This window comes from Daucus carota, chromosome 7 (assembly GCF_001625215.2).
Source record: "Daucus carota subsp. sativus chromosome 7, DH1 v3.0, whole genome shotgun sequence".
Lineage (NCBI taxonomy): Eukaryota > Viridiplantae > Streptophyta > Magnoliopsida > Apiales > Apiaceae > Daucus > Daucus carota.
Window position 1 is genome coordinate 30,844,697 of NC_030387.2, and position 27,529 is coordinate 30,872,225.

General features: G+C 34.5%; 2 protein-coding genes and 1 long non-coding RNA gene across 3 annotated transcripts; all 3 read right to left on the reverse strand.

Moving 5' to 3' along the window:
* Window positions 1–2,781: 2,781 nt before the first annotated feature.
* Window positions 2,782–5,427, reverse strand: LOC135147866 (uncharacterized). The gene is made up of 6 exons (XM_064081885.1): window positions 4,762–5,427; window positions 4,484–4,616; window positions 4,051–4,362; window positions 3,828–3,953; window positions 3,229–3,729; window positions 2,782–3,140 (listed from the first exon to the last, which is right to left on the reverse strand). The coding sequence occupies exons 1-6, from the start codon at window positions 5,052–5,054 to the stop codon at window positions 2,934–2,936; spliced, it is 1,572 nt and encodes a 523-aa protein (XP_063937955.1). The 5' UTR covers window positions 5,055–5,427; the 3' UTR covers window positions 2,782–2,933.
* A 1,794-nt stretch (window positions 5,428–7,221) lies between these two features.
* Window positions 7,222–9,989, reverse strand: LOC135147969 (uncharacterized). The gene is made up of 2 exons (XM_064082056.1): window positions 7,486–9,989; window positions 7,222–7,225 (listed from the first exon to the last, which is right to left on the reverse strand). The coding sequence occupies exons 1-2, from the start codon at window positions 9,987–9,989 to the stop codon at window positions 7,222–7,224; spliced, it is 2,508 nt and encodes an 835-aa protein (XP_063938126.1).
* A 4,350-nt stretch (window positions 9,990–14,339) lies between these two features.
* On the reverse strand, window positions 14,340–16,800 carry LOC135147697 (uncharacterized). Its single transcript, XR_010285464.1, has 3 exons — window positions 16,647–16,800; window positions 14,812–14,871; window positions 14,340–14,649 (listed from the first exon to the last, which is right to left on the reverse strand). It is a non-coding gene; the product is annotated as an uncharacterized LOC135147697 (long non-coding RNA).
* Window positions 16,801–27,529: the final 10,729 nt, after the last annotated feature.

The following is a 27,529-nucleotide window of genomic DNA, read 5'->3' on the forward strand; positions in this document are numbered from 1 at the left end:
GTTGTGCTATTTGTTTTGTGACACTGGAGCTTACATGTGTAAAGAAAGTAAATCAAAGTGAGAGTGTGTGGAGCAGTGTAGTAAAGTAGGAACACTCCAAGGATGGTAGCAGAAGAGTTATTGTGAGAGACGATGAAATGAAAGTAGTCGTTAGAGGCCATTCTTTAAAACATTTTGAATTTGGTTGGGCGCAGAAGTTATTAAAAATTTCACTATTCCTTATTGTTGTTGTTGAGCTATTTTTGCTTTTTTAAATATCAGTTATTCTTTCATGTTCAGCTAACATCTATTAGTGAAGTACTTGAAGCAAATAATGAAGAAAATGCTCCAAAAATAGACACAATATATATATTTCAAGGTAATATTATTTTACTTTTATATAATGAAATTATTATATATTAATTGATTATGGAATTTGTGTTAAGGGTTGATACGGTTATGTTCTTAAAAATTTGTTGGCTTATACACATTGTTAGGTACAGAACTCTCGAGAAGCAGAGCTGCCAAGGAAACAATCCCAAGATCCAGGCCACGAAGGCCACCTTGCAGACCAGAGAGTCTGACCACGACCATAAAAAAGAACAACCCCGCCATGAAGCCCACCACCATCAAAAAGACCGTGACGCCCACAAATCGGAGTCACTATCATTAGCAGCACCGGTGGTCCATAGTCACAAGTAGAGACGAGAGAGGAGGGTGGCGCGTGCCAAACGTAGGAGTGTCGTGGACCATGTTGTACATTACAGGAGAATATCATATGCACGGGTGCTAAGAGATCGTAATACTTCGGAATATTTTTTTTCGTTTCTTTTTCTAATTGTCGGATTGGATCCTTTTCGGCATTTAACTTCAGAATGAACTATTCAAATTATTTCATTTTTGATGATGAGTAATGTTCATTTCTCTAACTTGCATCTTATTTTATGGAATAGCTCCTACATTTATATAATTCACAAATTATATAATGTTCTGTACATTTACGAAATGTAGGAGCTATTCCCTACATTTACACAGATTTGAGGCCATATAAGAAGAGTACGAGAGGCTCAAAAAATATGTGTTAATATGAGAGGTTTGAAACTCCTTGCCAGGTGAAGAGTTATTATTTGCGGGAATTGATATTTTTCCCTATGCAGGCCAAGGCCTTATTTCCTTAGTTGAGTGTGGAAACAACAAAGAAACACTGTAGAGTGCGCTAAAAAAAGGTGTGAATATTGAGTATTTGAGTGTTACCTTTATTGCATTGCAAATTTCATCTATATTAGATTTTTAAAAATGTTTGTTATTAGAGTTATGTTTAGCCTTACTGGTTTATTTCTTGTTGAGTCGGGAACAATGATTGGCACCGGTTACTTTGCTTGTGCGTGGACTCCAAGATGGTACCAAATTGACTTATTGTGTTAAAGGAGAGGTTGTGTCTGATTTCAGTTACATTTTATATATGATGCGTGGATGGTTAATCATTAATTTTTGTAACTGAGTTTAGGTTGCAGGATATACTTAATGGCTACAAGCAGGGGAATGGTGTAGACTGTAGCAGCTCGCGAGTTGCGTCCTAAGCTGTCAGGTGATGTTGAACCTGATATTCGGCTGGATGGCAGCAGGTTATGGGCAATTGAAAGGCCTATCATTGCTCAAGCCCCTTTTAGGTGGGAGCCGCTTCTAAGAATTATGGGTTTTGAATGTCTGTACCATTAGGCAAGAGACTTTGGTCCATATTTGAAGTTCAAAGGTACTTCTTTGAATTAACATCCATACGAGGAGTGGGAAGGAGTGGCAGCAACCAAGTGGACAATTGTACAATGGTGGTTACTCATATATATGGACTTCTAGCAAGACAAAGGGAGAAGGACGAGCGAAGGTTTAAAACTAGTTTATGCTTTATACCATCTGTTAATAGTCAAGTGTACTACAAAAAAACAGGACAAAACCGACCGCCAAAAACGGTCGGTTACAACGGTAAACGGTCGGTTTTAACACTAAAACCGACCGGAGAAGCTGGTCGGTTGTAACCTGGTCGGTTATCAGCTATTGGTCGGGTTTAAAGACGAAAACCGACCGAAATGTCGGTCGGTTTTGCTTATTTAAGAAAGTCGCTACCTGGGCCCTGCAGCAATGCCATCTGGAGCCACGTGGACGCCACAGCCACGTGTAAACTAAAACCGACCGGAGTCGGTCGGTTTAAATGTTTGACCAAAATATGGTCAATCGATATAAGAATAATATAACCGACCGGATGTGGTCGGTTATAATCTGTTGACCAAAAAAGTCAAATTTGTTGGGGGAACTAAAACCGACCGTCTGTGGTCGGTCAAAATATCTTGACCAAAAAGTCAAATTTGTGGCAGCTCACTAAAACCGACCGCAGGTGGTCGGTTATAAACGTTTGACCAGAAAAGTCAAACTAAAAACAATGACCTTATAACCGACCGCTTTCGGTCGGTTTCCCATAACCGACCGACAGGACATGGTCGGTTAACGACCAGAGCGCTTGCAGGGATTAAAACCGACCGTATATAACCGACCGATCTACCAAAGATAACCGACCGAGTAGTAAGAAATCGGTCGGTTTTCTGGCTTTTTTGAATGGTAACCGTGGTCGGTTATGTATACGTCGGTCGGTTTTGTCTGTGAATTGAATGGTAAGGCTGGTCGGTTTTGTCTTCAGTCGGTCGGTTTTCTGGGTTTTCTATCAAAAAAAAAATAATCCTGCTGTTTCTATATACTGCCATACCTGCTACCAACAACCAACAATATCCAAAATACATAAACCACAACACCATATATAACAACAAAATGTACCATAACTACAATCCCAAACATCAAACTTATAATTGTCTACAAGGGCAAACCAAAAGCCCTTCACAAGCATTAACCAAATTCCAAATCCAACTTAAACACAATATTCAAAACACAAATATTCAAAAGCCAAACTAATCTAATGTAACATCTGAATCGGAAGCAGCTCCATCCGCAGCGGCAGTAGCACCCGCTCCGGAAGCAGCACTAGCATCCGCTCCCGAAGCAGCACTAGCATTGGCACCCGCATCAGCACCGGCTTCGGGTCCCCCGCGTTCCTCCTCCGACAGCTCCTCTGGATCAGTATAATCCTTCTCCGCTGCGAGTCTGCGTTCCTTTTCCTAATTGCACATATAATAGACAATGACAACCAATAAGAAAATAAGCATACTCGATCAATACAAGTAGATAACAAATATGAATTCGTACCTCTTCAACCTTCCTTTCCATTTTGAGGAGTATATCCTCGACCATCGACCCCACAATGTGTACCATCTCCCCACCAATCATAGAATTCCATTGAACCCTTGTACTTGGATCGGCAGCTGGATCGGAGGCCTCTAGTGCGGTTTTTGCAAAATTCGCGATCTCTTCTTCAGACATTTGTCGCTGAAATTGAAGGGGGCTCGCACGGACCTCATTGAGCACATTGCGCACGACCGAGAGGTACACATTGTCGGGAATGACGGCTTCTTGTCTCTGACCGGAAGATCCACCGGCTTCGCCTCTTATTGAATCCCTGTAACGTGAGGCGAGAGTCGGAATAAGTTGACTAGCACGAGCCTCGGGGAATCCAACAAGGTAGTCCTTCTTAGGCTTTTTGCCTTCGGGAACTCCGGTTGCTGACAACCACCATTCCAAGGGCTCGTCTCTATCCCCTGTTTGTGTAACCGACACCGGCCTGCTTTCTAGAATAGAAGCATATCGTGTCTACAGAGAAATGTGCATCAATCAGTACATTAAACAACTTAAAAAGTAAAATGGACATTGAAACTTTAAAAAAAACCACAAGACAATCATTTAATTACCGCTATGGCCATTGCAGCAGGCGTGGTATACACGGGGTGCTCGGGATCACTTCCAACCCTTGTATGCGTCCGGTTCCATACTTCAAGGCGAGTTGGATTCTTTCCACGTTCCTTCCTTTTCATTTCCTTCCAAAAACAATTTAAATCATCAATATAATATATATGTGAATTAAATCTTAATTAAGAAATTAAGGTGTGTATGATAATAGATATTTATATATACCTCCTTCACTTTATTAAAAGACCGGGCACCGGCACTATGCAACCGCTTGACGTTCTTGCGGTTCGTAGATCCAACGGATGACCTATGCAAGTGCCCCTCATTCTTTTCCCAATAATTTAATAAATCCTTCCAAAAAAGTTCAGACCAATATCCAGGTCTTAAACTCAATTTTGATTTTCCGCTTTCCTTTGATTTTTGCTCAATATTTGTCTTGAGCTCATTCAACGTCCTCTTTATTGTGTTCTTGATATGCTTCTCAATTATATTTTTTGCTTCGGACCGGCTTTGTCCCTTTTGTTGCTTGAAATATAACTACAATTATAATAAAATCAAGATAAATTACATACATGTGGTTAGACTATTTACACATAATACAAATAAATAAAAAAGCATGCATACAAATCACAATGTGAGCATAAGAAGAGTAGCTTACATTAAATTCCTCGACTACGTGTTTTAGCCATTCATCATCATATTCAACAATGTCGGTGAACGTGTAATGTCCAACGGGCCACCTTTCACGAACAATAGCAAGCAAAGTCTTCTTTGCTTGATCATCTTCAATACTACCAAAATGTGAAAAGAGATTATATGTACATATATATGTATGTCAACAAAATTTAAACAAGTGCAAGATACATATATATATATATATATAGATAGATAGATATACATATATATATATATATAAGTTACTACAAGTAGACTTACTGTCCTCCTGAAATATTGATACGGATTGGTTTCGGAGGGACTTTTCCAAACAAACCGGCTGAATGGGATCGTGGCCTCCTAATTACCCTTCGTCTTGGAACTTCCTCTTCATTCGGATTCTCCCCGCCTTCATCCGAATCAGTTGGCTCATCACGTATAGCCAAGGTGCTAGACTTTCCTTTACCCTTCCGAGTGGAAGTTGTCTCCTTGGCTTTCCCTTTTCCCTTGCCTTTGGTTGTCTCCTTGGCCTTCCCCTTGCCCTTGCCTTTTCTTGCCATTAAGGCAATGATCATCACCACAAGGATGACAAACCACCACAAGGTGCCCTAATCAAACACCATAAACACCATTGGTTAGAATATGAATAAAAAAATAATCGACTTTAAATGGAAACTACAACCCCTTATGAATCAAAATGCAAACCACAACCCCTTAATTATATCACATAAATTTCATTCACAACCAATTATGCAAGCCACAACACCTTATGAATCGACTCATTTTTGAACATATAAACGCCAAAATGAATGAAACCACAACCCCTTATAAATCAAAATGCCAAAATACAAACCACAACCCCTTAATTATATCACATAAATTTCATTCACAACCAATTATGCAAACCACAACACCTTAATTATATCAAAATGCCAAATGCAAACCACAACCCCTTTAATACAAACACAAAACCAAATTCCAAGCCCTCCTTATGAATGTGAGTACAAACTAAAAATTACAAAAATATAAAAACAAATAAAAAACAGGGATTTCCAAACTAACATATACAAATTAACATATACAAACCAAAACTAACATATACAAACTAAAACTAACATATACAAACTAAAACTAAAACATATACAAACCAAAACTAACATACACAAACTAAAACCTATCGTTTTCATTCTCATGACATAACCGACGACAAGAACTTGCATGTATATTTCCAAACTAACATATACAAATTTTATATACATACAATGCATACATATAAAAGCTTGAAAACTAAACAAATCAAACAAATTGAAGTTCAATAGAGCTATATACTAACACAAATTTAAGCTCTATACTAACACAAATTAAAAGTTAGGAGAGGGTTTCGGATTCTACCATTGAAGAGGATTTTGGAGAGGGTTTCCGATTCTTGATTCTTGCCGCCATTGCACTTGATTCTTGCCTTGAAAGAGTTAGGAGAGGGTTTGATTCGAGTTTGGAGTTTGAAAGAGTTTGGAGAGGAAAGAGTTTGGAGCTTCGAGTTCGTGTGAGAATAAAAGAGGAAAGGGGGCTTTTTTTTGTTTATATACTGACGCACCAAAACCGACCGGCAACCCGGTCGGTTTTGACCTGGAAATCTGTGCAGAACCATCAAACGATGTCGTTTCTGTCGCGCGGGTGTTTTAATTTTTCACGAAAAAATTCATTTTCCGCGTAATTTTCAAGGTCGGTCGGTTTTACTCTATAGTCGGTCGGTTTTGTGTTTTTGGGAAAATATTTTCTTAATTTAATATTTTGTTTATATAAAGTATTATTATAAAAACGATATAAAAGTGTATTTCGATTCATCGAAATCATCTGAATTTTTGTGTCGACGTTGATGAGATTATTTTATTAACATCCGTACGGTTGGATCGTTTAAATAATAAACCATCAATTTTTGAATAATTAAGAGTGAACGAGATAATTCAAAATAAGACTTCTGGTATATGATTAGTCTTCTGTTTAGGGGATCCGTACATATAAGAATATTTTTTAAAATGTCTAAAAAATTAAAACATCTTAGTCAAGTTTATAATTAACATGTGTGACTTCGTAACGTGAAATTTAGGCGAACCGGGTTTTTTAAAAATATTTTCTTAATTTAAAATTTTATTTATGTATATTTTCACAATAAAAAGGTTATAAAAGTGTATTTCGATTCATCGAAATCATCTGAAATTTTTGTCTCGACGTTGATGAGATTATTTTATTAACATCCGTACGGTTGGATCGTTTAAATAATAAAACATCTAATTTTTGAATAATTAAGAGTGAACGAGGTAATTCAAAATAAGAATTCTGGTATATGATCAGTCTTCTGTTTAGGGGATCCGTACATATAAAAATGTTTTTTGAATTGTCTAAAAAATTAAAACGTCTTAGTCAAGTTTATAATTAACATGTGTGACTTCGTAACGTGAAAATTAGGCGAACCGGATTTTTTAAAAATATATATGGAAAATCGGTCGGTTATATTTGAAATCGGTCGGTTTTTTGCTTTACCGAATGGTAACCGTGGTCGGTTAAATTTGCAATCGGTCGGTTTTCTGCTTTACCGAATGGTAACCTTGGTCGGTTATATAGCAGTTCGGTCGGTTTTCTGCTTCTTGAATGGTAAAAGCGGTCGGTTTTATGACTAGTCGGTCGGTTTTCTGCGTATTTTAACAAAAAAAAACAAGGTTTTGTTGTTTCCTTTCTCTGCCTTTACCTGCGACCAAACCAACAACCATCCAACAAACTAACAAATCAATAATCAATAATTTCATGAAAGTTGAAGTACTAAATTCAACAACATCATAAAATATTCAATTATATTAATCAATTTCATCAAATCCATCATCATAATCATCCTCTTCTTCATCTTTGTCTTCTTCTTCTTCTTCTTCTTCTTCTTCTTCTTCTTCATCATCATCCTCTTCTTCATCTTTGTCTTCTTCTTCTTGTTCATCTTCTTCATGTCGAACGAACGGTAAGGAACCATATTGTGCAAAATCAACAAATATAGAGAATGCACTAGTAGCATTTGATCTATCTTCTTGATAAGCTTCTTCAATATCATTTGATATTTTGATAGATTCGCTTATCGGACGACTTTTAGACTTGACGACCGTAAAATATTTGCCATGTGGATTCAATACACTGGGAGCATAGTAAACCTGGGAAGCTTGACTAGCCAAAATAAAAATCTCATCCGACTTCAATCTTGAAGTAATATCCACGGTCACGACCCTATTTTTATCAATCACAACACCATTTCCGACACTATCAAACCATATACATTTGAATAAATATACATAATTTCCTCCTCGATAAATAAGCTTGACAATTTCCAATAAACACAAAGCTCTAATAACCGATTTCGTCATTAGATCCAAGTCGGATCTCGTAATCACAGATGAACATAATTCTTGAAAAAAATTGGAAATCATTGTCAAGGCATCCACAATTGGTCCCGGTAGAAGCTCGCGAATTGATAGAGGCAACAATTTTTGAAGGAAAATATGACAATCATGCGATTTAAATCCAAAAAACTTACACTCCTTAGCATTGCAACAACGAGATATATTTGAGACATAACCGTCTGGAAGTTTCAACGACTCAATCCACTGACATAGAAGTTTGAGTTGTTTTCTACTAAGAGAGTACGGAGCTTTTGGTTTTTTGCCATTTTCATCAATCCACAAATGAGGCAACACACCGAAGTGTTTGCAATCCGACCTTGCCTTGTGGTGATCTTTTGACTTCTTGCCCCCAACAATGGTAAAAAATATGTTCTCAAACACATTTTTTTCGGTATGCATGATATCAATGGAATGTCGCAAACTATGTGAAGACCAATAAGGGAGATCATAGAACATCGGGGCATGAGTCCAATGATGCTCAACCCCATATCCATCACTTCTTTTCTTTTTGTTAGTCTTTCCGGGTGGTGGAAAGTCTATGCTATCAATCCAAGTTTTAACTTCCTCCCCGGATAAGCGTCCACGCCACAACCTTTTTTCCGAATGGTCAAACAAGCTACTCTTCTTACGCAATGGATCATTAGGTTCAAGAAAAATTCGGTTAGTGCCATGAAAAGAACATTTCCCAGAATGTTTTAACTGAAACCCCTGCACACTTCCCAAACACACTGGACATGCAAGCTTTCCTTTCCCCGACCAACCACTTACCATACTCATGGCAGGAAAATCACTGATTGTCCACATAAGAGCCGCTCTCATGGTAAAATTTTGTTTTAGAGATTGGTCATATGTTTGCACTCCGGTATACCATAATGTCTTCAATTCATCAATGAGAGGTCTAAGATATATATTAATATTTTTCCCAATACTCTCCGGACCCGGTATAATATCCGTCAAAAACATATACGGTCTCTTCATACACATGGACGGCGGAAGATTATACACAACAATTACCACGGGCCATACACTATATGTTTTGTTACCCGTATTCCCAAACGGGTTGAAACCATCGGTCGCAAAACCAAGTCTTACATTACGAATTTCTTGAGCAAATGATGGATATCGGAGGTCAAAATTCTTCCATTCGTCTCCATCCGCAGGGTGAGAAATTTCTTTTTCATTGACCTCTCGATTTTTGTAATACCTCATGTGGTTGGATGTATGTGCCGACATATATAAGCGTTGCAGTCGGGGAATCAAAGGAAAATGTCTTAAAATCTTTCTCGGAATTTTCTTACCATTTTTCCTTGATTTATCCAAATATCGATTACAACTACATATATCACACACAATTTTATCTTTGTCATCTCCATAAAATAGCATACAATCATTCTCGCACACATCAATTTTTTCATATTCCACCCTTAAACTTTTCATAACCTTTTTCATCTCATAATAAGACTCGGGTAATGTGTGCTTTTTTGGTAACACGTCCATAATGATCTTAATCAAACTGTTGAAGGCTTTGTCACTACTATTAGACGCATTTTTGAACTCCAACAATTTTGCGGTAAAACTTAATCTTGTAAATTTTGTGCAACCGGGATAAATAGGAGCACCATTTTCAACAATCGCCTTATAAAATTCTTTAGCACTATCATTAGGAGCTTCTTCAACATTAGTAGTACCCGTGGTATCATAAAATTCATGATTCGAACCGGCAAAATCATGTAACATGGAGTTGATATCAACATGATCATCTACTACCCTACGACATTCTCGCGTTTCACATGATTTTCGCTTTTTATTTTTTTGCGAAACCTCTCCGTGCGAAGTCCATACCGTATAACTCTCCATCATACCCTCGGATATCAAATGAAACCGAACATCATCTACCCCTAACCAATTCAAATTTTTACAAAGCTTGCAAGGACATTTCATCATACCTTCCTCCATTTTCAAGCTTGCAAAATTCAAAAATTCCTCTACACCTTCCCTATATTCTAAATTAAGAGTAATTTTATCTCGTTGCAACCGGTTACTAATCCAACTTCGATCAAGATTTGTCATCTACATAAATATATATACACACCACGTATGTATTAACATAACATAAAACATATACACATTACAAATTATCCAAGAAATTTATATAAACAACATTCATACAAATTATTCTCAACAAAATAAATAAAAATCACAATGTGATCATAATTAAGAAGAGTAGCTTACTTTGTTTTTGATAATTGATTCCTTCCTTTCTTGTTCTTCTTTTTCTTTTTCTTCTTCTCCTTCTTCTTCTTTTGATATTTGATAATTTCCAAGCTTTGTTGTATAATGAAAGTGGAGAGTAGTTTTTAACTTTTTAGCTCACACAAAACCGACCGACTATCAAAAATAAACGGTCGGTTATGTCTATTTAAACAAAACGATGTCGTATCACTGCTAAAACGCACCTACCCGCCGTTTTTTAAATAATAAAATATACAATGGGGGTCAAAACCGACCACCGGGTGGTCGGTTATGTTGCAAAATAAAACGAACGTCCGTTTCTGGTCGGTTAACGAGCAGAACGCTACTTTCCCAGCATTTAAAACCGACCATATTAAACCGACCGCCCAAAAGCGACCAACAATTCGGTCGGTTTTATTTTGCACAAACGACGTCGTCTTAGCACTTAGCCAAAATAAATCAAGAAATAAAAATAAAATAATCAAAACCGACCGAGGTCGGTCGGTTTTATAGTATGCAAACGACGTCGTTCTTCGGTGCCGCAGAGCATTCTCAAGACTTAGCCAAATAAACCGATAAATAAAACTAATAAGAACAAAACCGACCACCATATCGGTCGGTTTTCTGCACTTGATTATGCTATAAACGGTCGGTTATGACCCAATCGGTCGGTTTACTGAGTTACGGCAATGGTAACCTCGGTCGGTTTTGTCGCTTAAATTTTTAAAAAAATAATTTGACGGAACTGGTTTTATATCAGAAAACTCATAACAAACGCAACCATTTATTCACAAGTCGTCTGATAAAAACCAGTCCCGTCATTGATAACTCCCTAAAAAATTGTTTAATCTTCAAAATATTTCAAATTAAAATTTATGCGAACAATAAATTAAACTCACACGCTTTATAAAATCAAACTCAAAAAAATATATCAAAATCAAATCAAACTCAAAATCAAATAAAATAGATGAGTAATAACAATATTTAAATCAAATTCAAAGTCCAAAATCAAATAAAATTAATCTTAATAATATTTCAATTTCAAAATCCTATCAAATTCCTAAGCAATCAAGGGGTATGAATATTGGGAGTGTAACTCATAGAATTCAATACAAGGTAATGGAAGGGTGACTCTTGGGATTGTAACACTAATACAATTCAATGTAGAGACTTTTTAGTTGCTTAACACTTGTGCTATAAAAAGGGCTCTAATCTACCACAAATTAACTACAACTACTACAATCACAATCAAAATTACAATGGCAGTCACAATCAACTACAACAACAACACCGTCACAATCGATGGAGTCTCCTATGGCATTCTCGACATCCCCGATGAAATTTGGGTGGAAATGGATTGGGATTATAGAATCCCAATCATGTTCATGCAAATGGATCAGTATCTCGAACAGGAGCGGTTAGAGGAAGAAAGGCGGGCAGCGCTACGCAAGCAAGAGTGGTTGATTCGCTTCGCGGGGATGATGACCGCGAAGTTGAAGCAACAAAAGAAGGACGAGGACAAGGAGGACAAGGCGGGCAAAGGCAAAGGCAAGGCGGGCCCTTCGGGGATTTGAAGTTGTTACAGTTGTTTTCAAGTGTTTTATTATGAATTTTATTTAAGTATTTATAAATATATATGTTTATGGGTGTTCTTATAAATTATGAATATGAATGAAATGATTATATATTTTGCTTCAAAAACGGACTCCTTCTTCATTATCATGCATTCATGCTTACAAACTCGACTAAAAATCGAATTCAAAGAACATTCACAATTAAAGAGAAACTAAAAATCAAAATCAAACTCAAATTCAAAATCAAACTCAAATTCAAAATCATATACATAAAGAAACATATATATACATACATACAAAAACACATATATACATACACAAAATGCTAAAGAGAAACTGAGGGAGAGATCGATATACCTTTAAATTGAGATTGAACCCTAATTGAGATTGATATCCAAAATCCAATCGAGACCGAACGGAGTTTAAAATCCATATTCTTCATGTGCATTTTATTGGCGGAGAGGGAGAGATTAGTTGGCAGAGAGACAGAGAGAGGGGAGTAGAGAGAGATTTTTGGGAAGAGAAGAGGAAGAAAATAAGTTGGGGAAAAAGAAAGATAGACTAGTGGGGGAGAATCATATTAATCAAAATTACGAGTTAAAACCGACCGGTGCCGGTCGGTTATGATATTTATACAAAAACGGCGTCGTAACCCCTTCCCTGACGAGTTTATGTTATCCATTTTCCACATAAATAAAAAAAATTATATGAATATATTAGGATAAAACCGACCGCTGGCGGTCGGTTTTGGTTTTCGCGATCACACGTCGTCGTTTAAACTCATAATTTATTTAAAAATCAATTAAATTCTTTAAAAACACATAACCGACCGAGGCTGTGGTCGGTTAAGCGTTGTACACGTCAGCCGTAAAACCGACCACTGTTGTTCCGGTCGGTTATAAAATGCCTGGCCTTGCCAGCAAGGCAAAACGACGTCGCTCTGCGACGTAACCGACCGATTTAGTCCGGTCGGTTTTAAGTCGACACTTTTTTTTGGCGGTCGGTTTTAGCCGGTCGGTTTTGTCCTGTTTTTCTGTAGTGTTAGTACAACAGTTCTATCAGGCCTCGTGTTGAAAATCCAAGCTAATTTTTCAGATTTGGGAACTAAAAGAATCTCATGGTTTTATCAAGAAGAAAATTTAAGGAGAATGGTGCATTTTACAATTGTAGTTGGTTTGTTGACGAGGGTACAGCTGTTGTTACTTTGGAAATATATATCACTGAAAATGTAGGTGGATAAGTTCAATTCTAATTGCAGTATTTGTTGTTGAATAAGAAAAATGTCTAATTATTTATCTTTTTAGGTGGTGATATTCACTTTGCAAGTTTTTTTTTCAAAAAATTTTTTTACTTGTATATTCTCTTTCAGATATGTATGGTTACAAAGTCCATCTAGATTTTTACTTTTTGACTTGAAAATGAAAACTTAGTTGGAAAATTTCATGTAAGAAAACTTATAAGTTATAAAAAAATATTGTGATATAAAATAAAGCATCTAAAAACAATGGAATTAGATGTCTTTTTATTAATGATAAAAATCATTAACCCACTTTTATTTATTCTAAATTCTTCTCGTTTAATTGAGATCATTTGTATTTATTAAAAATCATGATCTTGTGGGTATGGCACAGAAAAATAGAGAAACACCCCATTTGACAAGATTATTGTATGATAATAGAGGTAGCCAAATAAAGATAAAAAATAATTGACTGATTATTTACCTACTTAGAAGCTAAACAGTCAAAAAGTTATATGTTAAGTTGATTGTGCTATTGTTTTTGTGACACTGGTGCTTACCATGTGTAAAGAAAGTAAATCAAGTGAGACGGTGTGGAGCAGTGGAGTAGAGTGAAAACACTTCAAGGATGGTAGCAGAAGGGTTATTGTGAGAGACGATGAAAGTAGTCGCTAGAGGCCATTCTTTAAAACATTTTGAATTTTGTTGGGCAGAAGTTATTAAAAATTTCACTATTCCCCGTTGTTGTTGTTAGCTATTTTTTATTTTTTAAATATCAGTTATTGTAAAACGCCAGTGGTTGAATACTTCTCTTCATGAATAATACATAAATTTTAGTGCATTTTATTGCCATTCATGTCCACATTTAGTATTAAACAATCAATCTTTTCTACTTGAAATCTTGTTCTTTTTTATAAGATAGTTTTACTGAGGCGGGTAATTGGATTCCAAGGAAAGCAAAGAAAACGACGACTTCCATGATTTGAGGTGCATGGCTTCCATTTATTATAATCATTATATTGAATTGTGAAACACGACTAAAGCGTAACTGTGATACCACCTTCAAGGCTTACTGTGACCTACTGTAAATCAAGTAGAAGGTCTTGGTATTAGCTGAAAATTTTAAAGCTCGAACTGTCAAGGGCTTGGAAACCCTTGGACAGTCAATGCTCTCAGGGAGTGGGTGCTGGAGGGAAAGGCTAGATATAACTTCTTTGTCGAGACAATGACTAATGTATATAGATCGGAACATGTACAAATATTTGTAGTTTTGTTAAAGGGTTTGTTTAAGTAGTGCAATTTTAGTGTATTGAGATTGCATACTCTTTTTAACAACTAGTAATGTTTCAAATCCAAATCGATGAGTATCCACATAAATTTTAGTTAATTTTAAAATTTTCGTTAAATGTCATTTGATATCAAAATATTATTAAAAATCTTAACCGAATATCTTTGATTTTTAATATCCTAAAAAAATTCAATACAATCTGCACACCAAATACGATGAGTAGTCTAGCCAAGGGAGGTAATGGCACGGGCAACAAGGCTAGCCCGCCAGGACAACAACAACAGATGCCATTTTGGGGTTGGGGTCCGTATGCAAATTATGGGTGGTCTCAATGGGCTACTCCACCATGCCCTATGCCTACCCAAGGATGGGCTCGACCTCCCCCTTCTAATAACAAACCTGGTGTAGAGATGACAAACAGCTACAAAATTCAAAATATTTACCATTATATCTATAATAGATAAAAAGTACAGTGGTGGTAGTATACTAGTGCTTTATATTCACCCATGATTAATATGCAGTAGGAAAAGGAGACATATAAAAGAGTTCTAATAAAGATACCTTAGTTTTTGAAGCATATGCCGTGAAGTAATTAATATACTTTACCCATGCATGTTAGCCCTGAAAACCAACAAAATCAGAAAGTTTATCAGCTTCCAATCATTTATAAAACTAAGTCTTCTTTATTTACAGTTTAACAATAATAAAAGGCTATCCATATATAACAACTAAATCCTACTTATAATAAATTTTAATATTATACCAATAGATTATGTTGGGTGCACATCAAGGATATACTACAAGAAAACAGAACATGCTAAAAAATTACATTTTGTTCAGCAGTTTTTAAAATCCTAAATTATATCCTATATTTGAAGAAGCAGCAGTTTTTAAAATCCTAAATTATATCCTAGAGCTTATGAATCTATCAGATTAATATATGCGCGTCCAGGATGTGATTAATTTAATATTGTGGAAATTAATTTGCTGTCCTGTAATCCTGTGAGTAGTTGAAATGAGAAAGAAACTTATGCATTAATGAAATTTAAGCTGAGTTGCATTTTTTGAGAGAACAATCTGTCCTTTGCGACTCTATATGGGTGATTTTTCATCCATTGTTAATCAATTCATAACAGCAAAGCTCTGTTTCTATTTTGTAGAAGCAGTATACACTGAGGGAGTTGTACTATAATAAATAACAAAGGATAATCAATCCTGTGGGCTTTGTTATCTGGACTCAGCTTGTAGCCTTAACCAACCAACTGCAAACACAGTTTGTTATTAAAAAATGGCACAACTTAGATGTGTTGTTGAAGAGAATGGCATCATGCCATTATCAGTGAGAGCCAAGACGTATTGAGAAAGATTAGAATCAGTGAGATGCCTCGGGACATAGAGGAAACTGTCCAAGGTTTTTTTGCCAATTCGAGATGTTGTGTGAATTAGTGTCTTGTGTTAAAGGAACTAGAGACGTTGTTGGACTATGACACATAGATTTGCAGTGAGCAACAGGATCTTGTCACTAGACTGGAGCCTCTGCCAGACAATGGTTCCAAATCTGGTCTGTAATTCTCAGTTTCTTGGTTGATAAGGGACTAAATTAACTCAGTATTATGACCTAAGAAAGTGAAAGCGCATAAATTAGTTAGTGTGATAAATAAAGCTCTGTTACTTCACGATGGTCCAATCCCCCAAACTATTCTAATGTTTCCTCCAGACTATTATGATGCTGAAGTAGAGCACATTTCTGCTCTACAGAACTCTAGTTTCGATGAAATCAGCTATTGGAGGATTTACTTCTGATTCTAACAAACCACATGGTGCTTGACAATGAAAGAACATACAGGACTAGAAAGAGACATGTACTAGTTCATGCTGCTATAGCCTATAAGATTGTTTACTTATTTGTATATACTCCCTCCGTCCCCCTGAGTAGTATACATTGGGGACGGGGACGCGGCACGGACTTTAATGCTCCTTTAAAGTGTAGTTGTGTAATTTATTTTTGAAATTTTCTTTTTTTGAATTAAAGTTTGGATGTTATATTTTTATTCAGAAAAAGAAAATCTCAAAAATAAATTACAGAACTATATTTTATAAGAGCATTGAAATGCGTGTCGAGCAGTTGAAAAGAAACGTATACAATTAAATGGGACAGAGGTAGTAACATATAAGTAGAATAGTGCAGTACATAGAATCTAAACCGACAAGGCCAGAACCTAAATCAAAACAAGTATAGAATGAGCTTCATATGTGAAACAAATCCAATTAAGATAGAACCCAAATCAAAACCTAAATTTAAAAACCTAGAAAGTTAGGAGAATTCAATTGACAACCTAAATTATAAAATCCCAAACTAAGAGATACAAAGAATTAAGAGATACAAAGATACATACTAATTGAACTGAAGCTTCTGACGACAGCCTCCAATAGCTTCCGATTTGTACCCTGAGATGAACTAGGTGTGGATCGCTCTGCACTGTCCCTCTCCTCTGGACATACATGTTTGTGTGTAAAATAAAAATAACCGACAGTTTTACTTAATTAAATAATTATAAGTAAAAGGTTCTAATAATACGTTTACTAATATAACGCTTATAACAACGCTTTACTACTACTTAAATAAATAAATAAAATATAAATTAATTATTTAAAAAATGGTTTCTTGATTAACGTTCGAAGAAACGCTATGCAACATGGTCTTTAGATAATAGGCCTGTAAATGGATCGAATATCCGATCCGATCTGACCCGATCCGTGGTTAAATAAATGGATATGGATTCTTATTAAAAAAAATCCGTCTGCTAATAATCCGATCCGATAATAATCTGGTCCGATAAGGAATGGATATGGATATTGTCAAATCCGATCTGTTAACGATCTGATCCGATCCATACTTAATTATATTTATATATTTTATATTATATTCTATTATAATATATTATATTAATATATTACATAGAAAATAAAAGTGCAATATTTTTAGTGTATTGAGATTGCATACTCTTTTTAACAACTAGTAATGTTTCAAATCCAAATCGATGAGTATCCACATAAATTTTAGTTAATTTTAAAATTTTCGTTAAATGTCACTTGATATCAAAATATTATTAAAAATCTTAACCGAATATCTTTGATTTTTAATATCCTAAAAAAATTCAATACAATCTGCACACCAAATACGATGAGTAGTCTAGCCAAGAAAAGAAAAGTATATATTAGAAAAATCTAATAGAAAAATTTGTCTAACAAATTCAATGAATCTAGCTTAGAAATCATAAAAGACGATTAAAGATGTCATAAGACTTTACTTGAAACCCCTGAGCAAGTTCAATAAATCTATCTAGAAAAGTATATGTTTTTAAGAAATACAATAAAACATGTTTACCAAATTTAATGAATCTTGCTAAGAAATGAAATACAAATGAAGATGCCAGTGCCACATGGTCATGATTAAAACCCCGTGGTCGCTGCTGTATATCATCCCTACATACATTCATGTATAGCTACAGCTTTATAAACATGGTGTTAGGTTGCTGCACAGCCAACGCTGATAAAAGCGCAGGACGCCGAGTTCGAAGATCACAATAAAGAACCACTAGACTGGAAAGGTGATATGTATATACATCTCTATAATATTATATAAAATTTTGATGCTTTTAAAAGATTTTCTAGTGAGAGTGAATTTTTTGGCTGGTAGATGACCTAGATCTATTGGAAACTGCCTTAATTACACGATTTTATTTACGATCTATTATGTTGATTCCGACTTTTTTGTTATATATTCAGATATACCTAAAAAATGTAATTTTGATTTGATTTTGAAGTTTTATTTTGAGTTTGAAAGTATTCAATATAAATCACATCTTTTAACTTTTGGTTGATTTATCCTATGGTATATTGAATTGATTAATTTCTATGCATGTGCAGACATTATTTGGGATTTTTGCCTGGGATTGTTGTTGATACATTATAACGACTGGTATGTGTCCTTAATCTCAGCAGCTACATTAATATCATCTTCTAGTTTGTTATGTAATTATTCCCTTTTACGGTTCAGTGTGCAAAATGTTTCAAATGGAGACTGATGCCGTCATAGGAAAAAATACATCCTAACTAACCATCATAAAAACTTTTCACTAAATATCATAAAAACTGGTATGTTTTATGATCGAAGGTGTACTACTACAAGTTACTGAACTTTTAACTAAATATTATTTTCTTACTTTTTTCATTTCACATTATACTAGAAATCTAGTATAAAGTTCGTTAAGAAATTGAGATTGACCTTTTGGTGCCCACTTTCCAGAATATTAATTGTCCCGGCCTTGAGTGTAACAGCCAAGGTAAAAAAGTATCAAACAAGATTGTAATCAGGACTTCTCCACTAACTAACAGCTTGCTTTGTGTAAACTCAAAATCAAGACTACGTGCATGCATGAACCAGCTTGGATTCCTTAAAACAAGGTAGGCTACACACGGCTTGAATAAATGGAAGGTTGAAAAATAAAGATAAGGAGAGCAGCTGCATAAATGTGTATTCAATATATATCCTAAAATTATGGTGGGCTGTAGAAATATGAAGCAGGTTTATTAATTGTAAACATACATAAGTGAATAGGTGTGCAGGTGTTAGACAGGCTTATTATGGTACTGCATATGCATGCATAGTAAGATATACAAGTTTGTAAAACACAGAAGTGATGAGAAGAGCTGAAGCTCTTTGCATGCTGTAGCGTGAATTTCTTATAAAGAATAAGCCGTAGCTTTATCTACTAAGAAAAAGTGTGATGTACTATTTATATATTTAGTGTGTGAAGCTTATCACGTTTCCAAGCTCATGTAGCAGATTGTATTTTTCCTTGATTTTCAGGACCAAGGAATCACCTTGAATAAATTGTGAGATTCTACTTAGTTTCTCATCAAACTAACAAATAAAATATCCCATTAATTTAAAGCATATTAGACAACAGGTATCTCAAAATATTCTATAATTTGTGAGAATTGATGCCTAATGGTCCAAAGAATAACTTATGTATGTGAAAGGCAAGATAGGGACATAGTTAGACTTCATATAGCCATCTCTTGTTTTTCATTTATTCCAACTAACACATTTTTTCTTTCAGTATAGCAATATTCAATGACTGTTCTTTGTTCTTTGAAGCAATATTTTTCTTTCACCTTATCAAACGTGAAACCAAAAACTGAACCCTATGAAAAGAAGATAAAGATATAGAGAAAAAAATAATGTGAAAATAGAAGTAAGAATGTGACCCATTTATAAATTTTAATTACGGTCCTATAACTACGGCATGAGTAGGTTTTGATTGGACGCCAATTTTAATTTTCAGTGTAGCAGTCATTTTTGAATTTTGAATTTTTGGTGGATTTTTCAATTTTTTATGAGTTTTATTTCCTAACAATTTCGGCAAGATTTGATTCACCCTAATATTGGACTAATTTGTAATCATTTCAAATCTTTTACTTTGGATGGATATTTGATATTGGTAAGTTTTGATCGGGCCACATATTTAATTTTTTCATATAATTTTAAGGAATATGTAAACAAAATATAGTCAACATAGTCAACCAAAAAATATAATGAAATTATTTGATTTCTTATATTTTATTAATATCGGTAAATTAACAATAAAAAAAAGTAGGTGGGTCTATAGAAACATTAGTCCTAATCACCTCTATATATGCTTAGATCATGAGAAGTAATTTTTTTAATTCAAAATATGTAAACTCAAAATGATAATAAATTTGAGTAGAAAATCAATTTGAATTTAACACTTATATTTAAAATCATATAAAAGTTCTCGTATCGTAAAATCTTAACTTGCAAGAATTTTTAATAATGTAAAATGATGAATATTGACATAAATTTTTATTAATTATTAAGATACTAATATGATATTGTATAATTTCGGAATATTTCATAAAAATCCCAATAAAATATCTTTTTTTTTTAGAATTTTAAAAAATTCAATATGATTTATATGCTTCATATCTAATTTAATGAATTTCACTATGCAGAAGCAGACCCTGTGTTGGGCCATCTGGAGGGCTCGCAAGGATCTAGTTTGGAATCAGAAATTCTCATCTGTTAACAAGATAGTAGCAGCAGCGAAACACAGGCTTACACAATTTACAATCGCCCTGAGCAGGTCTTCTAGCATTCTTCTTGAACCACAGGCTAATAGAGATGGAGTTACTAGCTTCCTGGGTAAAGCCCCAACCAAACACAGTTAAGGTGTCCGTTGATGCAACTATTTTTGAAGATAGGTCTGAAGTTGGTTTCGGAATGGTCGCTAGAGATTCAGATGGAAGATTGATAGAAACAAAAGTCTTAACGAAGTCGGAGTGCATTAGCCCAGTTCTTGCGGAGGCCATAGCTGTGAAGGAAGCCTTAAGCTGGATTGATTAGAAGAAATGGTTAGGAGTTACCCTCGAGTCTGATTGCTTGGTTGTGGTTCAAGCCATCAGGTCAGCAACTCCAATGCGGTCTCATTTTGGAGTGATTAATTAGGAATGTCGAAGTTTTATGCAGTGTCATGTTCAATTGTTATTTGTCAAGTGTTCTACAAAATATGGTTGCGCATCAGCTTGCTTAGGGAATTGTATTTATACCTAGTCGTAGGTCGTCTGTTACTATCAATATTCAAGCTTGTATTGAGATGGAGTTGAGTTAATAAAATCTCTAGCTTTTCGTCAAAAAAAAAAAAAAACTAAGAAGTCGTTTGTTTTGGTGAGTAAAATTTTGATGGAGTGATAAATCTAAATATTCAACCGATGATTTTGTTTGTTAAAAATAATTTTTTTTAATGACACAATTTATTGTTTTTCAAGATTAATTATTATAAATTCAAAATTTTGGAAAAAAATATCATTACTTATTCTAATAACACACATTATTTGATTAGTTTATATGTCTTTTGCATAATTTTTTGTCATATTAGTTCATTTTTAAATAATAATCTCATGTTATTTTGATGTAAAATTCACAATCATTTTAATTTTGATAACATGTAAATTATGAAAAATGATATACATATTATTAACAAAAATTATCTAGTTAATCATAAATATAAATAATTCTCATAATGAGGCTATTCATTTATGTAAAAAAGTGTATAAAAGAATGATTGTTACTGCTTGTAATTCTATTACCATTCACTTCAATAAAAGTAGTGTGGACAAAAAAAATGTTACCAAACACTTTTTTATTCACTTCGCTGGGCTTGTTCACTCTTAAACATATGGGCCCGAAAAATATAAAAATCAAACTATCTCTCTTCCAACTTATTCTTCAATGGGCTCATTTACCCTTGAACAAATGGGCCTAAATAAAAAGCAAACTATATATAAATCCCTCTTCCTGTTGTCTAGGGTTATATACTTATGGTTTTTATAAGAGGTTTCGGCTGCGGCGCCTCCATTATTGATGAATCTCTGGACAACGAGTTGGGAGAGTCTCAAAATAAAGAACCAGAGGACCGCAAAGGTGATACCTATATACATTTCTATAAAATTTTCTCATTGCTTTTGATTATTATTTTTTTGGTGAATCTTTTTTTGGGCTGGAAGACCTGGATTTAGTGTTACTGTTATGTTTAGGATTTCTTATGTTGATTCCAAACATTTAATTAATTTTTTTAGCAAAGTTTATATTCCATTTTTCTGTATATGTTTGTATCTGAAAATGTAATTATAATATGATTGTTAAGTTGCATTTGTGATTTGTAAATATTCACCATGAAGGACAGTAGCTTTTTGATTTTTAAGTAATTTACTTTATGATGAGTATTGAATTGATAATTTTCTCTTTGTAGACCTTATTTCAGATTTTTGGGGCGGGGGTTGTTCTTCGTGTATCAAAAAGAGGCTGATTCTATCAAATAAAAATTACAAGGATATAAGTGAAAACATACCATAGCAATATATGAAATATTGTGTGTTGTGTTAGTGTTGTAAGTATAATTTAGTCTTATTCATCTTTTTTGAAAAAAGTTAGATTTATATTTTGCTAATTCAGAACTAAAAGCTTAATATGGCCTACTAACTATATGTTAATATATATAGTTGCTTACATGATATGATTGATTTTTGTTGCCATGTCTGCTCTCCTTTTGTAAAATATAAATTTTGTGTGCAGTTTTATTTTGCGAGTATAATTAATTGTCTTTTTGTTTATGTACCCTTCAAAGCATAAATGGATAGTCGATTATTTAATAAGTTTGATTTCATAGACTTTCTTATTAGTCCCAATTATAATAGATACTATATATTTTACGGGCAAGTACTATTATTTGCTTTGGATTGTAACTAGGTCACATTTCATGTACTTGCTCAGCTTTATTTTATTTTATTTGTGACTTGTGAATGATTTTTTCTATTTATGTTGGCTAGGGTGGATAACAAGTGGCAAGGAAGACGAGGATTTCACAAAGAAAGAGGAAATGAAAATGTTGCTAATGGTAAAATCTTGAATCTACGTAGAATCTTGGAAACATATCTCCAATGATGAGCTTACAATTTTATTGTGACAAACATTGAATTTTCTCTCTATAATTCCCATATTGAATATATCTAATATCTTCAAAATGATTTATGATAGATTTTTTTAATATAACTCCCCTATCATATTCTTTCATGTTCAGCAAACACCTATCAATGAAGTACTTCAAGCAAATAATGAAGAAAATGCTCCAAAAAAGATTGAGAATCAGATGTCGGCGATATATATTTTAAGGTAATATTATTTTACTTTTATATAATGAAATTATTTCATGTTAATTGATTATTGAATTTATGTTAAGGGTTGATATGGTTATGTCCTTAAAAATTTGTTGGCTTGTACCTATTGCAAGGTACAGAACTTGCAAATCATGTAATAAATTTTTTTATTATAACTTTTTTTCCTCGCTTACATTTGATGGGATCAGGGAGTATATATTAAAAAGAAAGAAGAAAATTTAATGTATGAGTAAGGCGAAAACCTTGAAGCTAGACATCATCATATTCTGGTGTTATTTGATTGTTTGTGGTGTCAAATCCAAGTATTAAAACTAAATAATATAATAAATAGTCAATAAACTCCATTAGGCCTTTTAGGTGGCATAAATATAAGTTCTGGCTGTTGACAACTCATGAACATGAAGTATTACTATCGATAGTTGGGTAGGAATTAATGTATGTTAAAAGGAATTAGTAATACTAACGAAAATTTAAATTTGAACATTCGTGCAATAATGCAAATTAAAACCTCCTGTAGTTTACATTAATTTGGATTGCACTTAAGTTGAGTTATAATGCATGCGCGACCTATAGTTTCTCTTTCTTTGTTTGTCTATAATCAACACATGGATAGTTGGGTAGTTTCTTGTAGTTTACTATAGATACTTGGGTAAAAGTGCATGTCTTCTTTCTTTGTTTTCTCCTGTAGTTTTTGCAACATGTTCATTCACTATATGCTGCAATTTACCGCCCTTCTCTGTGCAGGCCAGGGTTTTTGGTAGTCTACAATCCTCCTCCTCCACCACCGCCTCCACCATTCAGATCTGGTCGTTTCAAACTACCGGAAGGTTGGGAGGTTGAGGAGGTGCCTCGCGCTGACGCTTCTTGTATTGACAAGGTCCTCTTTCCATTTCCCTACTCATTTAACTTCTCTAATCATGTTTTCAATATTCCGGCTCAATCGAAGTTCAGTCTGAGTTAGGCTCTTATTGGTTCGGCCACTTGTGTTTATGTGCACCTGCGTCACAATTTAGCTTACTATCTCTTATGATTGGTTTGATTTGGATTGTGAGTGGGGTTATATCTGTGTGTGTATGTTTTAACTAGAAAACTTTATGCGAAAAATGATAAGAAGGCCTTTTGAGATTCAAAAGTTTATTCCTAATAAAATTAGGTACATGGTCCTGGAGCTGACTTAGACACCTTGTGTGTTGGGCCTTATAATGTGAGACTAGAGGTACGTGAAATATAAATTTCTTTAAGTAGTGTATAAATATGGCAAGTACCAGAACATCGTGTTAAATTAATTTGGTTGTTTGCGTTCTTTTCTCTACAGGAATGTTTTTCCTCCTTGCATAAAATTTTGGCTAAAATGGATGAAGTTACCAATCTGCAAACTATTATGGATTCTTATGTCCCAGTAATGAAATTCAAGTTCCAAGGAATATTGATTGATCTCGTTTATGCTCCTATATATCTTCGGGGTGTTCCAAATGTAAGTGTCAGGACAACCTTTTAATCTAAACTTATTTTCGTAGTTTATTGGTATATCTAGTGACAAAAAATAATATAATCTATCATTTAAATCGTTAACTCTTATTCTAATGAAGACTATGTGATTTGCCCTTCATTTGGTGTCTCAAGAGTAGCACTGAACAATGAGCCTTGTAATAAGTCAAGTCGATCTATCTTTAGTACTCATGCAAAAGGCCTTCTTAATTACACGTTAGTGCTAGAAAAGAGTTTGCATCTTTGTAAGCAAGTGATCCCAATTAATGTCATATATATATACTGTTGATTCAGCTAACATGTTTGTATAGATGACGAATAGATAATCAAATTGTTATGCCACATATGATTAGCTTACTCACTCCATCTTCTAAAGGATGTTGTCAGTGAAAATGCGCAATTATCACAAAAATTATTGTAATTAAACAATAGAAATAGATAAGAGTTGAAATATACTCTTAATTTACTATGTTGCACCATATTTGTGTATGCCATTGTATGCCTTTTCTCACAATCAATGAAATCTTATTAGGAATATGCTTAATCCTAACTAGAATATATATGTTGGCCATTGATGTCCAGGAAACTTTTACCCTCCCTTACCAGCAAAAAAGTATAGCTAGATATAGAAGTGCCTTTCAGCCAAAAATTATAGGTGGAAGTGGAAGTACCTTCAGGCTATAATTTTGTGCCAACCAGGAAATGATGGCCGGTTAAATGGTCCTGGACATTGATGGACAGGGACCGAGAACAGTGCAAGCCGCTACTGCTTCTCCAAATAGAACCCTTGGTTTGTTTAGTAGCCCTTTAATTTGAAATAAAGTGATAAACATGATGTAAATTAGAGTTGCCTGAAAAACTCAAGTGTTAGATTGTACATAGCCTCAAATAAGATATATTGAAAGCTGTCGACCTAACTAAATCTGTATATATATTGACTGTCGCTGGCTTGTTGCCAGATGCTGAAACTTGCAGATGAGAAGGCCCAATTAAGTACAAAATGGCGATTGTTCCCGCTAGAAAGACCCCATTTAGCTCCCCTTACAAGCTACCTGAAGGTTGGGTTGTGGAGGAGGTACCTCGTAACACCCATGAGGGCTATGTTGATAAGGTATGTTCTTTCCCCAAAATATTGCCACTTCATTTTAGCCTTATAAAGCTGGTGTTTCTTCAGAACTATAGTTCTTGTAGTTACAATTTTCATCTCTGTTGCCAGCAATTTAGAGGATTTTGCAATTTTCTCAAGATAACTATTTGGATGAGTACAACTCAGCATGCTAAATCCAATTAATTAGGTCTTGAGTATTTTAGGGTGCACTAAGAAAAGGTGTGGTATCAAGTATTTAGGTGTATGCCTTTTTTTCCTTTGAACTTCATTACATTCCAAATTTTCATCAATATTAGTTTTTTCAAAGTGTTTGTTATTTGGGTTCTGGTTCCATTGTTGATTTGTTGCTTTTTAAGTTTCTATTATAGCCTTGCTAGTTCATTAGATTATTCTTTCTATCATTTTCTGAATTTGATGGTGTAGTTCATATGCGAATGCTGTTAGGAAAAGGAACTGCATATGCTTTAACCACTTTTTTGTCTTTTTTTGATACACTCCTTAAAACTTTTTATCGAGTAATTGTGTTCATTTCTGTAACTTGCATCTTATTTTAGAGAGTAGCTCCTACATTTATATAATGCACATGTTTGCATAATATGTGTTAGTATGAGAGTTTTTACTTAAGTTTTCATTCTGAATTTTGAAACTTCTTACCACGTGAACAGTATAAGGAATTGATATTCTTTCGCATTGCAGGCCAAGGTCTTATTTCCCTAGTTGAGTGTGGAAAGAAACACTGTAGAGTGCGCTAAAAAAGGAATGATATTGAGTATTTGAGTGGCTTTGCCTCATGAGGCGGAATGAGTGGCCTTGCCTCAATTTTTTTGACTCGAAGGCCTTTTCAAGAAAACTACGTGAAAAGCCGAACACCTCATATTGCTTTTCCCGATGGGGGTACTATGAGGACTCCCAGATCTTCTGATCAAGAGAGGCCCTTTTCATGGGCACATCCAGAAGCAACTACAGACTTGTAGCTCGGAATGCTAGACTATAGTTCTCTCTATCAGACCCTGAACCTGTAGAACCAAGTTGACAGTTTTACAATGTTGGTTACACATATGAACCTCCAGCAAGACGAAAGGAGAAGAATCTAGGCATACAGGAAAATGGTTCATCATACGGATTTAGTTGGTTTGTTGACACGTGTAGAGAAGATGATGTTTAAGAAAATATTCTATTTACCATGTTTGTGTGTTCATAAAAAAAAAGTTGTCTAATTTTTTTTGTTTGTACTTGTATTACTGGTTAGCTGTTTTTTTATTTTAAATATGGTTATTGTAAAAGATATACAATTAAAATAGAAATGCTAGTGACTAGATATACTTGTCTTCATGAATGGTACATGAATTTTATATAGTGCATTTTAGCTGCGACATGTTATGATAATCGCCATGAGAAGCCTCGTGCTTTTAATTATCACCAAGCTTTTACTTCCTCATCAACAAGACTGTTATCTGCTTCTTGCTTTTGATTTCATCTAGGAGCTCTCCCCTCAGTCATCCTAAAACTCTTGATCAGCATCAGTTTCGGTTGTTATCATCCTCAAACTCTTAATCAGCATCAGTTCTTGTTATCCCACAACGCTTGTCACCTTGTAGATGATCATCATGGTAACAACTGCTTAGGTGTCTGAGTGTGACAATATTAAAAAATAGTTGTATTAAGTCAAAATACTTGTCCTTTGATTAGATGAAAAATTTTCATATATAAAAGAAGTTCTCTGATACTTTCAGTATTTCGGTACAATTCACAGCTAGGGGTCGTTTGGTTCGTGTGTATCTCTCAATTATGGGGATCGCCCATTCCAAACTCATACCTACTGTTTGGTTAAAAAAAACAAAATACCAAACTCATATCTTAAACCCTCAACATATGGGTTTTTGATACCAAGTGGGGAGGTGGTTATGAGATGGAGGTATGAGA